The 16,709-nt window shown below is 31.6% G+C and overlaps 1 protein-coding gene across 1 annotated transcript; it reads left to right on the forward strand.

Annotated features, from left to right (window-relative positions):
• The first annotated feature begins 400 nt into the window (after nt 1–400).
• On the forward strand, nt 401–5,936 carry LOC127132618 (DNA replication licensing factor MCM7). Its single transcript, XM_051061581.1, has 15 exons — nt 401–568; nt 657–724; nt 811–870; nt 962–1,185; nt 1,353–1,530; nt 1,848–1,970; nt 2,090–2,179; nt 2,439–2,581; nt 2,819–2,996; nt 3,262–3,453; nt 3,681–3,853; nt 3,942–4,145; nt 4,340–4,505; nt 4,810–5,031; nt 5,532–5,936. The coding sequence occupies exons 1-15, from the start codon at nt 532–534 to the stop codon at nt 5,634–5,636; spliced, it is 2,163 nt and encodes a 720-aa protein (XP_050917538.1). The 5' UTR covers nt 401–531; the 3' UTR covers nt 5,637–5,936.
• Nucleotides 5,937–16,709: the final 10,773 nt, after the last annotated feature.

The raw sequence follows: 16,709 nt of genomic DNA on the forward strand, positions 1-16,709 counted from the left end.
ATTTTTTTATAAGTGTTCATTTTGATGAGGATTTCTGTTATAAGCTCCAAATAACTATTTATTCAAATAGACCTAGTATTTGTTTAAGATTTTTTTTATAAAATATTTTGTTGAAAAAAACTATCTTTAACATTGGAATAAAAAATCAATTGTAGTATTTTATCTGAAATATAAATTTTAAGACATTCAACTTAGCTTCAAATTAAATAAAAAAAACATTAAACAAACGAAAATTAGGTTTAAATCTTTTATAAAATTTCTGAAAAAAACCTCAATTAAAAAAAAACAAACTAATTCTAAATCACAGTTATTCACAATCTCTTATTGTAATCTAACGGTTTTCCATAGCGGAACACCCTGGAACCACACAGGATTCCACATATCAGATCGAATATACTTTCCCGCCAAAAAGTTCCCTCTTTCGCTTATAGTTTCGCGCCCAACCCAACTCTAACACTACTCACTACCACCGCTCCGCCACAACCTCTCTCTCTCTCTCTCTCTCTGTTTTCGTCTCCGAGAAGTTCAACCATGAACACCAAAGGCGTCGATTTTGCCTCAGACAAAGGTAAAACTCCCCTTACATTCCTTTCAATTTTTTCTTCAGGTTCATTTTTGGTTAAATTTAACCTAAATCCTCTTTTTTTCTTATCCAGTTCTAGCGAGTCGGTTTCTTTCCGAATTCGCAGACGCTAATGGCGAAGCCAAGTACATCAACATCCTGGTTAGTTAATTCTTCATTTCGATTCATCTATACTAAACCGACTGTTAACCCTAATTTGTACTTTTTTTTGTTTACTTTCGTTTCAGCAAGATGTTGCGAACCACAAAACTCGATCTGTTGAAATTGATCTCGACGACTTAATGAACGTTAGTTTTATTGACCTTTCACTGTATTGTGATTGTGCGTTCTAAGCTTTAGTTACCGTTGATGATTTTAACTGATGTGTTTTTTTTTCAGTACAAGGATCTAGATGAGGAATTTCTGACGCGAGTTACTGAGAATACTCGAAGATATGTAGGGATTTTTGCTGATGCCATTGATGAGCTCATGCCGGAGCCTACTGAGGCGTTTATTGATGATGACCATGACATTTTGATGACTCAGAGGTCTGATGAAGGAACTGAAGGTGCTGATGGGTCTGACCCGCACCAGAAGATGCCTTCTGAAATCAAACGCTTTTTGTAAGACTCCAGATTTTTTGGGCTATTCAATTACTAGGGTTTTGTAATGATGTATTATTTTGTGCTAATTTGTTTCATAAAAACTATAAAACCTGTTTTCTGTGCTAATTTTTGGCCTTGGCTTTTATATGTGAGACCCACTGAAACATTTGTGGGTTATTTTGCAGTGAAGTTTATGTTAAAGCATCTTCCAAAGGACGGCCTTTTACAATTAGGGAGGTGAAAGCTTCAAACATTGGCCAGCTTGTAAGATTAGCTGGTATAGTCACTCGATGCTCTGATGTCAAACCATTGATGCAGGTTGCTGTGTACACCTGTGAGGATTGTGGCTTTGAAATTTACCAGGTAGTTTATTAGAGTAATGCGAGAACTGTTTTATATAGAAAAGGAAATGAAATTGTTCAGTTCTGGTATCTGGATTAGGATTTGGAGGTCAGAAGGTTAACCAACTATGTTAAGTATTACTACTATAATTTATTTATAAGTATGATTAAACTTTGTTAGATTTTTGGGATGGATTTTTTTCTCAGTTGTGGGGTATGGCTAACCAAACCCACTTAGTGGGATAATACTTGGTTGTTATCATTGTTGTTGGGATTTGGGTAAGGCTTTGATTGTTTTGGAGTTTTTTAACTTTGATGTTTTCTCCCCTCTCTAAACAGGAAGTAACAGCTAGAATATTCATGCCCTTGTTTGAGTGTCCATCAAGGCGTTGTGTCATGAACAAGAACAAGGGTAATGTCATCCTTCAACTGAGAGCATCAAAGTTTTTGAGATTTCAAGAGGTTTGTACTATTTTTTGATCCATCAAATTCTGATACATTCTTAATTACTTTATTTTTCATGTTCTGCATCATTGCTTATTAACTATGGAATAAGGAGTTTTTAAATGGTTAAATTGCAGGCAAAAATCCAAGAGTTAGCTGAACATGTTCCAAAGGGTCATATTCCTCGAACAATGACTGTTCATCTTAGGGGAGAACTCACTAGAAAGGTTTGCTATTCCCTTCCAATGGAACTGAACTAACATTACTATGTCAATTGTTATCAAGTACCTGAAATTGTGTCAATATGTAGTTGTATTCCTTTAATATGAACTTGACCTTACCTGACAATCATATGAATAAAGTTATCTCATAAAACACCAGGGCACTAATCATGATTAATAATTACAATGATTTGGTGTACATATTGAAGTTTAACTGGCTATATTTCTGCTACTGTTTACTAACTTGCTCATTGTGTATTATCAGGTAGCTCCTGGTGATGTTGTTGAACTATCAGGGATTTTTCTTCCTATACCTTATGTTGGTTTTAGAGCAATGCGTGCTGGCCTAGTTGCTGACACATACTTAGAGGCCATGTCTGTTTCTCATTTTAAGAAAAAATATGAAGAGTAAGTTACACTTGCAGATCTTTTATTTTATAATAACCAATCCCTTCATTTTTACCCCACTTCCAATACAGCAGTGCTTCTTGGACTTTTTATTCCATTTTTTGCTTGGGTTGCTGTCTACTGGGATATTGTCATGACTTGTTTGCGCGCAATGAAATTTATGCCTAGTTAATCTTATTACAGTAGTTTGGGGAATGTAGTTACATGCAGCTTCCTAATAATTTAATTATGTCATAGATATGAACTTAGAGGAGATGAGGAAGAGCAGATCAAACGTTTAGCAGAAGATGGTGATATCTATGATAAGCTGGCAAGGTCACTAGCTCCTGAAATTTTTGGACATGAAGATATTAAGAAAGCACTGCTGCTGCTTCTTGTTGGTGCACCCCACCGGCAATTGAAAGATGGAATGAAGGTAATAAACTTCATATTATTTGAAGCGCACATGTTTAATGGAGCTTAAGATTTACATAAAAATAATCATGTTGAATTATTAGGGATAAAGACATGATATCATTTATTAAATTGTAATGGTATTAGTGATTTGTATGAAATTTTTGTTTTATTTCCTCCCTCAAACTTTATGCTAAGTTTGTTCTGCTTTTTTGATTTAATTTATGTTGTCTGTGTTGGAGTACACAACTAAATAACTAAATATTATAAACTTCATTTAATTGCAGATTAGAGGAGATCTACATATATGTTTGATGGGGGATCCTGGTGTTGCCAAGAGTCAGCTTCTTAAACACATAATCAATGTAGCACCCAGGGGTGTATACACCACTGGAAAAGGAAGTAGTGGAGTTGGACTTACTGCTGCTGTTCAGAAAGATCCAGTGACAAATGAGATGGTTTTGGAGGGTGGAGCATTGGTAATGTAGTTGTTTTTTCAAGTCTAGTAATTTTGTCCATCCATTTTGCAATTATTTTAGTTTGACAACCTAGAAAATTTAGGTAAAACATATTATATGCTGCCCACACTTGCTAAATGAAGATAGGAAACAAGTCATGCATCAAATCGCTACTCTTGCTTCTAAGTCAATACAATCTATGTCCTTTAAACCAGTAGTAGATGATGATAGAAAATTATGAATTTCAGGTGTTATCAGATATGGGCATATGTGCCATTGATGAATTTGACAAGATGGATGAATCTGATCGTACATCTATACATGAAGTTATGGAACAACAGACTGTTAGCATTGCCAAGGCTGGTATCACTACATCACTGAATGCAAGGACTGCTGTCCTTGCTGCAGCTAATCCGGCATGGTATAATTTCTTTTCACCTTATTGATATGATACAAGATACAAGCATTTTGTGCTTACTAATCTAATTTCATCCATTTTAACTGTGAAGGGGAAGATATGATCTAAGAAGAACTCCTGCTGAAAATATTAATCTTCCACCTGCCCTCCTATCAAGGTTTGATTTACTGTGGTTAATTCTAGATCGAGCTGATATGGATAACGATCTTGAAATGGCAAGGCATGTTGTCTATGTCCACCAAAACAAAGAGTCCCCCGCACTAGGATTCACTCCTCTTGAACCATCTGTTCTACGGTAAGAATGGAATATGAATTGTGCTAACTGCAACTGCTTTTCATTTTACCCAACATAATTGGTGTTTACTGCAAATGTGTTGCTGATTAGATTGCATGTTTATTCTGAATCCTCATATAATTTCAGAGCCTGTCAATGATATGTCAATTGTTAGATGAAATAATTAAAAATTAAATTGTGTTTCTTTCCTCTAGTGCATACATATCAACTGCTAGAAGATTGTCTCCTACTGTCCCAAGGGAACTGGAAGAGTATATTGCCAGTGCTTACTCCAGCATTCGTCAAGAAGAAGCTAAATCCACCACTCCACATTCCTATACGACTGTCAGAACATTGCTCAGCATTCTCCGCATATCAGCTGTAAGTGTTTATTTTCTTTTTCTTTATCTTACCTGTTAAGATGAGGGGGAGGTGGTAGTTAATAGTCATATGGGGTTATATTGACTTTTCATTTTGGGATTAATAATTTATCTGCTTACATCTCAGTTCATCATTACATCATTCAAAGTGTATTTTTTAAATTTAAAACTATGTAGGCTTTGGTTAATATGTTTTGACTTTAAAGAATTATTTTAATAAGTCCAAAGAATGAAGCTGTAAGCATCCGAATATTATTTCATATATTGTCTAAGCAATTAGAGTTCCATTTGTAATTTCTGAACAGGCCCTAGCAAGACTCCGTTTTGCTGAAACTGTTGCTCAGAGTGACGTTGATGAGGCATTGAGGTTAATGCAGATGTCAAAATTCTCTTTGTACTCTGATGACCGACAAAGGTCTGGTCTGGATGCTATATCTGACATTTACTCAATACTTCGTGATGAAGCTGCTAGAAGTCACAAAATGGATGTCAACTATCGCGATGCATTGAATTGGATATCTCGGAAGGTGAGTTTATTCTTCATATTGCTGCTTGAATTTGAATTGTATCTGCCATAGTTATATAAAATGTTTTCCACTTCAAACTTGTTGTACTGGACTCAATTGGGACCAAGTTAATAGGAAAATATTCAACAGTAAAACACAATCTTATAACAATCAAGATTATAGTACTTATTCATTGAAAGTAGTACCATAAGCTCATTAGTATTGGCCAATTATGGCTAAACTTCATTGGAGACTTTTTTTAGGTTGCCTTTGGTTGAGTGATCACAATTCCTAGTTTTTACACGGATGATTTCTTGATCACAATACCTAGAGATGTATTAGCATTTGGTATTTATGTGAAGTTTTCTATTTGCCAACAAAGCCGTTTTTTTTGCTTTTAAAAACCCTAAATTTTTATTTTTTAACAACTTACCGGTCAAATTATTCTAATACCATACTTGTTTCATTTTCTCTTTTTTATGGCCAAATAAATTCTGACCACAGTTCTTCTTTTGGAACAGGGGTACAGCGAAGCCCAGTTGAAAGAGTGTTTAGAGGAGTATGCAGCATTGAATGTTTGGCAGATACATCCTCAAACCTTTGATATAAAATTTATCGATGCTTGATGTACCCTCGATGAAATTAGACTAAGCTTTGTGGCATCTGGTTTCCACAAACTGGACAAGTTACGACAGTGCTGGTCGACCCTAGGGAAATTGTATTAGTAATTTCATTCTTGTGTGGATTCTTTGTACTTTTAATTAGAGGTTAGAACAGCTGTTTAATTATTCGTTGAGTCCTTGCATATTTAACTTGTTTATGCTTACCTACCAGATAGAACAACAAATTTTTAGCACCCATTGGGTTGTTTAACGGTAAAATCTTCCGGGACTCACATTTGAAAACCTGGAGACAAGTGTTGTGTACTTGGATTCAAAAGAGAATTATTAATTAACTGAATATTACTCCATATTCCTTTATAAACAAATTTTGACTTTTCAATTTATTAGATAATTAATGATTTTAGTTTATGTATTATTTAAATATATTATTTAATTAATAAATATAAAAACTAAAATTTAGTGATAAAAAAGAATTGAGGGAGTATTTAGGGCTAGTTTGTTTCAATTTAAAATAATAGATTTTTTAATTTATATATATATATATATATATATATATATATATATATATATATATATATATATATAAATAATATAAAAATATTCTTTAAAATATTATAAGTTTTTTAAATTTTATTTCACATGATGATAATGTTAGTACTAGTTCATTTTTCGAACTTCAACATCACCTAGCATAAACATATAGTCAACTGTGGATTTTCGATTCTTAGCATCATTACATCAATTTAAGTCAATGTATCCTATTATGCCATAGTCAAGAGTTCCTTTCATATATCTTAGTATCCTCTTCGTCATTACTAGATATGATATCTATGGCTTCTGCATGAATCTATTCACCATACCTACAATGGGCTTAGCCCTGCTTCACCTTTGACTTCTTGTCGAACTTCTTTTTTAACTTCATTAGCTGGTTCATCCCATAAGATTCTCACTGAATCCTTCTTAAAATTCTCTGTCTAATCATATTCCTTAAGCTCATTTATCATCACGTCCCTACTAATCACCACTTGCTTGTTCATTGGGTCGAACAACTTGTATCCTCCAGTCGAATGAAATCCTATCAAGATCATTTGACTCAACTTGTCATCAAGTTTTCTTCTCAATTGATATGGAACATGTCTATGTACTATAGATCCAAACACCTTCAGATGACTCAAGTTAGGCTTAATACCATACCAACATTCTTCGGGCGTGATTCCTTCTAGCTTCTTCGTCGGACGTCTGTTTAGGATATATGTTATAGTCGACACAGCTTCTCCCCATAATTCTTTGGGTAAATGCCTGCCTTTTAACATACTTCTCACCATATTCATGATGGTTCTATTTTTCCTTTCTACGACTCCATTCTGTTATGGAGTGTATGGTGGCACCACCTCATGCACAATCCATTCTTTCACACATAATACGTCGAAGTCTTTCCACACATATTCTCCACCACCATCAGTCCTCTGAATCTTGAGCTTCTGATCGTTTGTGTCTCGGTCACTTCACTTTTCTTTTTAATCAGGTAAGCCCATGGTTTTCGACTAAAATCATCTATGAATGTAACAAAGTATATGTTACCTCCGATCGAATCCACCTGGATAGGACCACATACATCAGAGTATATGACTTCAAGAATTGCCTTCGACCTACTTCCTACATCCTTACTGAAGTTGTTCTTGTGCTGCTTCGCCTGCAAACATTCTTCAAACACTTTGTTTGGAATGTCGATTTCTGGTAATCCTAAAACCATATTTATTCTCTTCAAATCTCTAATGTCTTTGAAATTTAGATGGCCAAATCTATAATGTCATATTTATTCATCTTTGTTAGTTGTTGTTGCAAGGCACTTATGCTCCATCATATTGAGCTAAATCTTGAAGGTTCTATTCTGAGACATTGGAACCTTCAAGATCAACCTTCCATTTGAGTCGAGAACTCTCATCATCTTGTCTTTGATCGAAACCTTGTAGTTCTTTTCGACTAATTGTCATATGCCGAGCAGATTTCTCTTCATGCCTAGTATGTACAACACATTTGAAATTATTGACCTCTTGCCATCTTTCCTCACAATCAGAACATCACCAACACCGTTAGTTGCTAGAGTATTGTCATTTGGAAATTTCACCATGTTCTTCATTTAGGGTTTTATGTTGACAAACCAATCTTTCCTTCCAGATATGTGTGATGAGCATATTGAGTCAAAGTACCACTAATCCTTGAATCCCTCTTTATCTCTCGTTGTAACCTTAATAACATCTTTTCTTCTTCATGTTTCTCCAACTTTGCATAAGTTTCTTGATTCTTCTGCTTTTCTGGACAATCACTAGAATAGTGACCATGCTTCTGACAATTATAACACTGAATGTGACTCTTGTATGCCTTTTGACCACCACTTCTTCCTCTACCTGCACCATCACCTCTTTGGTTTTCTTGGTTATAGGGTTTTCTCTGATTCGACCAGTTTCCTTCTTGCTGATATCGACCAGTCGAATTGTTATATCCTCCTCTGTCTTTGTTACCATTCCAATTTCCTTTGCCTTTCCTTTCTTTTGTTGATTGCGCCTGCAAAGCCATATCACCTTTTGACTTTCCTACAGCTTTTCAGACATTTTTTATTCATGAGATTCAAGCATCCCTTAAAGCTCTTCCTTTGTCAGTTTTGACAAATCTTTCGACTCTTATATGGATACTATCACGTGGTCGAACTTTATACCCAACGACCTCAATATGTTTCCAACAACAAATCTTGATGTCAACACTTCTCCACATACCTTGATTTGATTCACCAGTTTCATAACCTTAGTGAAGAAATCAATTATGCTTTCATTGTCTTCCATCTAAAGCAATTCATATGTCCTTTTGTGAGTTTGTAATCTCACCTCTTTCACCTTCTCCGCGCCTCCAAACGACTTCTCCAGAATTTCTCATGATTCTTTCGCTGACTCTAAATCACTAACCTCTTCAAAGTTATCTGTATCAACACATTGATGGATTATAAAGAGAACTTTATAATCTTTCTTTTTCAATTCTTTATGTGAAGCCCTTTCTTGATCTTTCGTATTTTCTACAAGCGTTGTTACTCCTTCCTTTATAAGATCCCAAAGATCTTGATAACATAACATAATCGTCATCTGCTTGCATCAATTCTCATAATTATTGCTCTTGAGAATCGGTAGATTCGCTGGAAAATGCATGTTTGGATGATTCATTGTCATCATGATTTTCTTTCCACAAATCATCTCAAATCAGAGCTCTTGATACCAGATGTTGGAAATCCACGTCAACCTATGGAGAATTTCAATCAATCTTGATGAACAAGATTATTATCAACCACACAATGACAATGAAAAGAAAAAAAAACAATTGGGAAATAACGAAAGAACGTTGGAGGAGAAGAAGAATATTTTCTGCAGAGTTTTCTCTCTGCCCACAACTTGTGGAAAACTTCTTTATTCACTTTGTAACTGCGGAATTCTATTAATACAATATTATGAGTTCTCTCTTCTCTTCATACAAGAATAAGGGTTACTCCCTCTATTTATAGATTTAGGTTAGCTTGCTCCTTAAGCCAAAGCCAAAAACTATAAAAGCCCAAGATAGTTAACATTACTAAAAAAATAGGCATAAGTCGAAATCCTGTGTGAAGCAACGTTCTTCGACACTTCGACACACTAATACAACTCGACACACTAGGTTATTCGATACTTCCTTACTTCTTTCGAACAACCTATTTCAACACAAGAAATTACAATTCAATATTTATAAATTGAGAAATTAATTTTGATAGTATATAATATAAATATATATTATTGAAGATTAAAACATAATTTTTTCAAAAAGATAAATTTTAAAAATGATTTTTATGAAAAACTATTTGAAATAACGTCTAATTTAAGTATTTTTTTTTGTTTTTGAAATTTTCATATATGAAAGAATTATAATAAAATAATAAAATAAATTATTATAAAATGATAAGAAAGAAGAAAAGATTAGAGAACAAAGAATAATGATTTGTATTATTATTCTGAAGTGTAACTTTACATAGTAATTTAGATTTACAAATAGTAAACAAAAAATTAATACACACTAAAACCTTACTAGAAAAAATCCAATGAAAAAATCTTAGTGAAAGAAAAAGAGTGTAAAATCCTATGTGAGGGAACTATCTTGTTAAAAACCTTACTATGAAAATCCTATGGGGCAAAACCACGGTGAAGAGAAAAAGAGTGCATAATTTATTTAATTCTCCCCCTTAACATAACAGCCATCTCTTCAATATTGAATACTAAAATTTTGTAATAATCGATTAAAATTTTTACTTGGTAGTGACTTTATGTAGTGTTAAAATATCTGCTTGATTTGAAAGTTGTTGTCATGGGTTGTTTCACAAATCTCTATGAAATTGTTGTACCAGCTCAGGTAAACTAGTAATATGTTTGTGATATATCATTATGAGAATCTCACATGGAACTTTCAACTCTAAGGTAACAAAGTATATGTCTAACTTCATCCTAATATCTTCATGCAGGTGAAGAATCATATCATGATGTGTATAATAAGAAAGATACACAAGTGCTTGAATTATACTAAGATATGGTACATCATGTATTGTTTTTCATCCTCTTCTTAAGATATGCAAGGATCTTCTTCACCCAATGATCTAGCAATCATTGGGATAAATAACATATGAGATTTGTACATATAAAAACATTTATCACTTTTGCTTTAATAAGCTTCTTGGTGTATAAAATTTCATTTTTTGAATTTTCACTTAGTAAGGACTTTGCCTTTCCCAAGTCCCTCATCTCAAACAATTTATTTAAACAATTTATATCTTTTGAAAGCTCTTCAGGAGTTCTAATAATACTTATGTCATCCACATAAACAACTACTATTGCAAATTATTTTCCAGGTCTTTTTATAAAAATACAAGGATAAATGAGAGTTATTTGTATATCTTCCCCTTAACAAATATTTACTAAGATGATTATACCACATGCGTCAAGATTGTTTAAATCCATAGAGAGACTTATTCAATTTGATGGAGTAGTTTTCTCGAGATCAAAAGTTATGTATCTCTAATATATTAAACACTTGGGGAGTTTAATGTAAATCTCATTATCAAATGATCCATACAAATAAGTTGTTACAACATCCATTATATTCAAATTAAGCCTCTCATGTGCTACAAGGCTAATTAAATATCAAAAATTAAATTGCATCCACTGCAAGTGGATGTGTTTCATCAAAATAAATCTTATATCTTTGTGAAAATCACTAAGCAACAACTCAAGTTTTGTATCTCACAATTTCACCATTCATATTCAACTTTAATTTCTTTTCTAGGTAAAAGACTTTTACATTGGAAGCGACTTTTCTACCACGCTTCAGGTGCATTTACAATATTACATTGTCCAATAGAATAATTCACTTTGAGGGAGTATTCACAGCTGATAATTTTTTTCATAAACTTTGCAAATGAAATGTGTTTTGAATTTCGAGGATTAAAATGATATAATAATATTTTGTTTTGAATTGTTAATTTGAATTTTTTGTTCACATTTTCAGCTACTCACTCACTTCCCTTAATATTGAGAAAATTAATTTATCAATTGTTAATAAGTCCACTAAGCTTCAAACAAGTATCCAATTATGGGATCAAGATATATCCTCAAGTACAAGATTAGTATAAAATGCATTTTCTCTAAATTCTTTTAAAACTCATCTTAGCGTACTATGTTGGAGCAATTGAATAATAATAACACATCTAGAACTTTATTTAGATGCGATATATTAGGGTATTAACTTAAAACAATTTGTGTGTTTCAAATATCCAATTTAGAATTTATGATCTCACAAGTATCAACCATACAATCAACTTTAGACGTCTAAAAAATGAATCTTCAAGTCCATTTTATATGAACATATGCTACAAGATGTTCAATATAAACTTTAATAATACATGTGATACTTATTAAGAAAGTTCTGAAAAATTCAAAAATTAAAATCTTAGTATGAGAAAACAACTTCATAAACTTATGATCCTGAGTAGACAATAAATATTTGCATAATATTTTTATCGATACAACAATTAATGTCATGAAAAACTCAATTTCTCAAAATTATAATTTCCTATAGAAACACACACATTTTATTGTATTGAAGAATCTTTTGGTTCCTCAATACTAGTTATTGCATCATAATACATTTGAGATTTACCAACAATACACTTAAGTGTGGTTTGTAAACTTCTGGTTTACAATAATACTCATATTTTAATTGTTATAACCAATTTCAATATATAGTGAAAATATAATTAAAATCCGTTGTTGTCAAAATAAAAATAGATATTTTAAGTAGATGATTTTTTAATCATTTATATATCAACTATTATTTTTCATTTACAAAATTATTTTATAGCATAATTGTTCTTTAATAAATAAAGAATCGTAAATCATACATACACATTTTTATTTGATTTAATTATTATAAATTAAATCTAACGAAATAAAAAAATCATTAATAACTAAACAAAATAAAAATACCATAAATAAATTTCAATAGAATAATATAAGGAATACATACGAATTAGGAAAAATAAAAAAAATAAAAAAAATATATAGAAATAATATAGTTCAATATAAACTATTCAACCATATTGTAAATTTTTCTTAATCTTCTCGTAAAATGATATTCCTATGATATTTTTATACATAGAGATGTAAAAAGTTTAAATTCAATTTAATGTCTAAAAAAATATCAAATTATTAACTTTCTCATATTTAAAAATAATAAATTAGTTAAGAATGACCTTGTCATTAGGTTACTAAAGATTTTTTTAAATCAAATATAGGTTATGTGATGCATGCAAAAGGACAAACAAACCAAAGTCTCCTTCAAGTAGGGCTGGAAATGAACCAAACCAACTCGAAAATAGTTCGAGACTCGATTCGATAATTAATTCGTTGGACTTGGTTCATGAACCAAATGAGTCGAACTTGAGCTCAAAACTAAGTTCGCAAAATAAATGAGCTGAACTTGAGTTATGTATAGTTCGACTCGTTAGGTTCATGAGTCGACTCGATTATATATATATATATATATATATATATATATATATATATATATATATATATATATATATATATATAATATATATATATATATATATATATATATATATAATATATATATATATATATATATATATATATATATATATATATATATATATATATATATATATATATATATAATATTTTTAAATCATATATATATTTTTAAGTTCTTGAAAGCCTTATTTTGTTTTAATATTTTTCCTTTAAAAAGAATAATTTAAAATGTCAAATATAATAAAAAAAATTAAACTTTAAAAAATGATTTTTTAGTCCGTGAAGTAAACAAACTGAACCTAACGAACTGAACCTAACGAGTTAAACCGAGTTGTTCAAGAACTTAAAACGAGTCGAGTTCGAGCTTAAAAAAAAGTTTGTGTCGAACTCGAGTCGAGTTTCGAGCTAAACCAATTCTTATCGAGTCGAGTCGAGTTGACGACGGGTTCGACTCGACTCGACTCATTTCCAGCCCTACCTTCAAGCCAAATAACACCGTGTCTACTACAAAAGTCCTTTCATTTTATAAACATGGATTTGTTCAATTATTGGACTACTATAAACTTTGGTGGTAACTTTTATGCTTTAGTTATTATTGATGACTTTTCTATATTTACTTGGACTTTATTTTTAGTACATAAAAGAGATGCACTTAAAGCATTCAAAAAGTATGCAAAGCTAGTGCAAAATTAGAATTTCATGGTGATTGTATCAATTAAAAGTGACAATGGCGGGTAATTTCAAAATGCATCATTCGAAGAAGTTTGTGATGAACATGTCATTTCCCACAATTTTTCAACACCAAGAAACCCTCAACAAAATGGCGTGGTTGAAAGAAAGAATAAATCTCAATAATATAATTAACAGATGCATTAAATTAAATCTAACACAAATATAAATGAACTGTATTTTGAGTTTATATTCATATTGAACACTATATTTATATTGAACATAACAATTTTTGACATATAAAAGAGTAATGTATAGAGTAATGCAACAAGTAGAAGCATCTATACCACTTATGCAATAGCATATATATATATATATATTAAAGTATCAGGAAGAACTCAAATCGGCGACAAATAAACACCTAAACATTCACACACAAACACATCAGAGAGGATAAACTTGTTTACATAATTTAAGCATATGCACTATTATAATGATTTGTATATTTGTTAATAATAAGATGTCTCTAGTTTAGTTGTGAACATATCCTAAACTTCCTGTTATGAAGAATGCAGTCAATTATTAAAATCTTAATTCATATGCAGGGAGAAACCAATCACATGACAGTGGAAAGTAATCGCAAACTAATTATAATCCACATATGAACTTAATTAATGAGTATTAGTCTTTGTATGACAGGAATCCTCAATAGGCAATTCAAGAGATAAAAAAAACTCCGATACTTGAAATTCATATAGCATAAAATCAAAACAGTTCACCTCATAACATTAGATATCCAAATGTTGTTTACGACAATAAAAAAAACTAAGACAAGATAAGAAGCTTGATAAGCCATAATACTCAAAAAATTGTTTAGGTTGATCACCAACCAATTCTAACTACACAACTTAAACAAACATTTTAATTTTCAAAAAAACATGTAGCAGTTATGTTCAACATGATACTAGAGGTTCATTTCTCCTTTTTGACATCCTTCGACAGTTTTGTATATGACAACTGAACGTTATCCACATCATATAGCAATTTGTCTGCAGATCTTTTTGACGTAGTGAGTCCAAAATTAGCACCAGCAGGGTCATAGTCACCACACACATACATAGATTCATGTGAAAAAACAAACTTAAATAAGTAACATTGACAATACTATTAACATTGGATAAAGTAGTTAAAAACATAACAACAATACAGATTATCCCAAAAGATATATAAATACCCCAACTAACCTTGTCTTCAAATCATTGGCTGATTTTCCAATAAGCTTTGCACAATCATTATCCCAAAAGATAATTTCGACTTTGTATTTGTCGTCGATATCATGAACCTCGAGTTTGTACCTATGTCAACAAATAACATAAATAAAATAACATATACAACATCAATACAAAATAACATATTTAGTGCAACATCAATTAAAATTATATAACACCTTGGTACAGGTTTTTGAGTTTCATGGTTTGCATAGAACACAAATGTCCCATCTTTGTGTGTCACACTTTTATTACATTGGTCACAACCTTGATAATACCATCCGAATTTTCCAGCTTCAAAATTTTCCAATTTGGCAACATTCATGATGGTTGTCTCCTATTTATTCATGATATAACATGTTGCAGTCAGAAATAAGAGTTAACATTAAATAGATACAATAACTTAGTTATCAATATATAGAATCAACATAACAAAATACAATACACTTACATATTGCAAACTGAGAATATCATAAGCACTTGTTACTTGTGCCTTCCATATGAATTTATCATGGTAAGAGTATTAATAGTTTTGAGTAACATCATTTTGGAATGAAGAACTTGATAATAGAGCTATATCTCAATTGAAAGACGCATGTACCTGTTAGTTGAGTAGCGCCTAAGAGGGGGGTGAATTAGGATCTTTGAACCCTTTTTTCGGTTTATGAAAAACTTTGTCCTTTCTTTTCTAGTTATATTAAGCGATGAACGGTAAAGTGCGGGAAGGTAAAGAACATGAAGAGATATCCCGGTTCCCCTCACAGATCGAGCGTACTCTAGTCCCCTTTTGACATGAAAGAGATTTCACTATCTGTTATGACTTGTACAATACAAACACAATCACCAAGAACAACCTATTGTGATTCACCAAGTTGATATGAGCACAATCCTCTCAAACTTAACTCTTTTGTTTCCAACAATCCTGGACAGTAAGATGTTTACAAAACAAACAATCTTATTTTCAACAATTCTGAAAAATAAGATATGGATTACAATAATGGTTTTTGAATGTAAAGTTTGTAGTATAATGATCACACTAAGTGATATATCAATTTACTTGATCTTCTCTTCCAATGACAATAATTCACAACACACAAAGATATTAGATTGTTCAAGTATTTTCTGTTCTGAATGATATGAAAATATGCAGAAAATATCTTGAATGAAGGTTTAAAACAATAAGTGTGAATTCTGAAAATTATAAGAAATTGATTGGAAGAGGTGAAGTTTGAATTTGAAAGATCATGAATTTATATGCACATAACACCTCAAATGAAACATGGTAATGTTCTGAAAGAATCATGAACAATTGTCAAAGATGAATTAAAAGGATTCCATGAAATGGTGCATGAAGAGGTGTTTGAAAAGCCACTGATTTTTCAGAAACGCACAGTGGTAAATCAACTTACATAATGGGTAAATCGATTTCCCTGTTGCAACGTTTAAAATTTTTTCAAAAACTTTCTGTGGTAAATTGATCGTGTTATTCGCAAGTGCACGAATTACGTTAAAGTAATATAAAAGAATATCGATCCCACAAAGACCAATCGTCAATCTATCGATCACTATTGTTACTGTGTTTATCTAAGACGGTATAAAAGAGATATTGGGTTTGCAAAACAACGATAAATAATAAATGCAGGTAAAGACAGATTGAATGTAATTCACGTCAGTTAAGTGATGTTTCGATTGTCTAAATAGAACTACTTATGAGGCAATATTTTTTACTCTTGAAAAGAATCCATTTAACAGGAATTGTCGCTTTCGCGTATTCAGAACCGAGTTTACCCTTAAATTAAGGCCTTTTATTGTCACTTATAAAAGATGTGCAGAACGCTAAAGTAGTAAACTTATTTTTAAGAAATGAGACTCGTAAACTTAGTTGAAAAGTGATTTTGATTTGGAAAGTTTACCCAAGGAGTTTCCTGATTTTAAATCTATCAACGCGTCCGAAAACAGTGTCAAAAATAGTTTTTCCTTAAAGTGATAAAAATTCCTAGTTACTAAGCCAGGGTGCTTTCACA

Source organism: Lathyrus oleraceus, chromosome 3, assembly GCF_024323335.1.
Source record: "Lathyrus oleraceus cultivar Zhongwan6 chromosome 3, CAAS_Psat_ZW6_1.0, whole genome shotgun sequence".
NCBI classification, from domain to species: Eukaryota; Viridiplantae; Streptophyta; class Magnoliopsida; order Fabales; family Fabaceae; genus Lathyrus; species Lathyrus oleraceus.

What these genes read in the sequence shown, in the direction of transcription:
- LOC127132618 (XM_051061581.1), top strand. Translation starts at nt 532, where the DNA reads ATGAACACCAAAGGCGTCGATTTTGCCTCAGACAAAG. An exon ending in ATCTCGACGACTTAATGAAC is followed by an intron (nt 871 to 961) that starts GTTAGTTTTATT and finishes TTTTTTTTTCAG; the next exon opens with TACAAGGATCTAGATGAGGA. An exon ending in TGAATTGGATATCTCGGAAG is followed by an intron (nt 5,032 to 5,531) that starts GTGAGTTTATTC and finishes CTTTTGGAACAG; the next exon opens with GGGTACAGCGAAGCCCAGTT.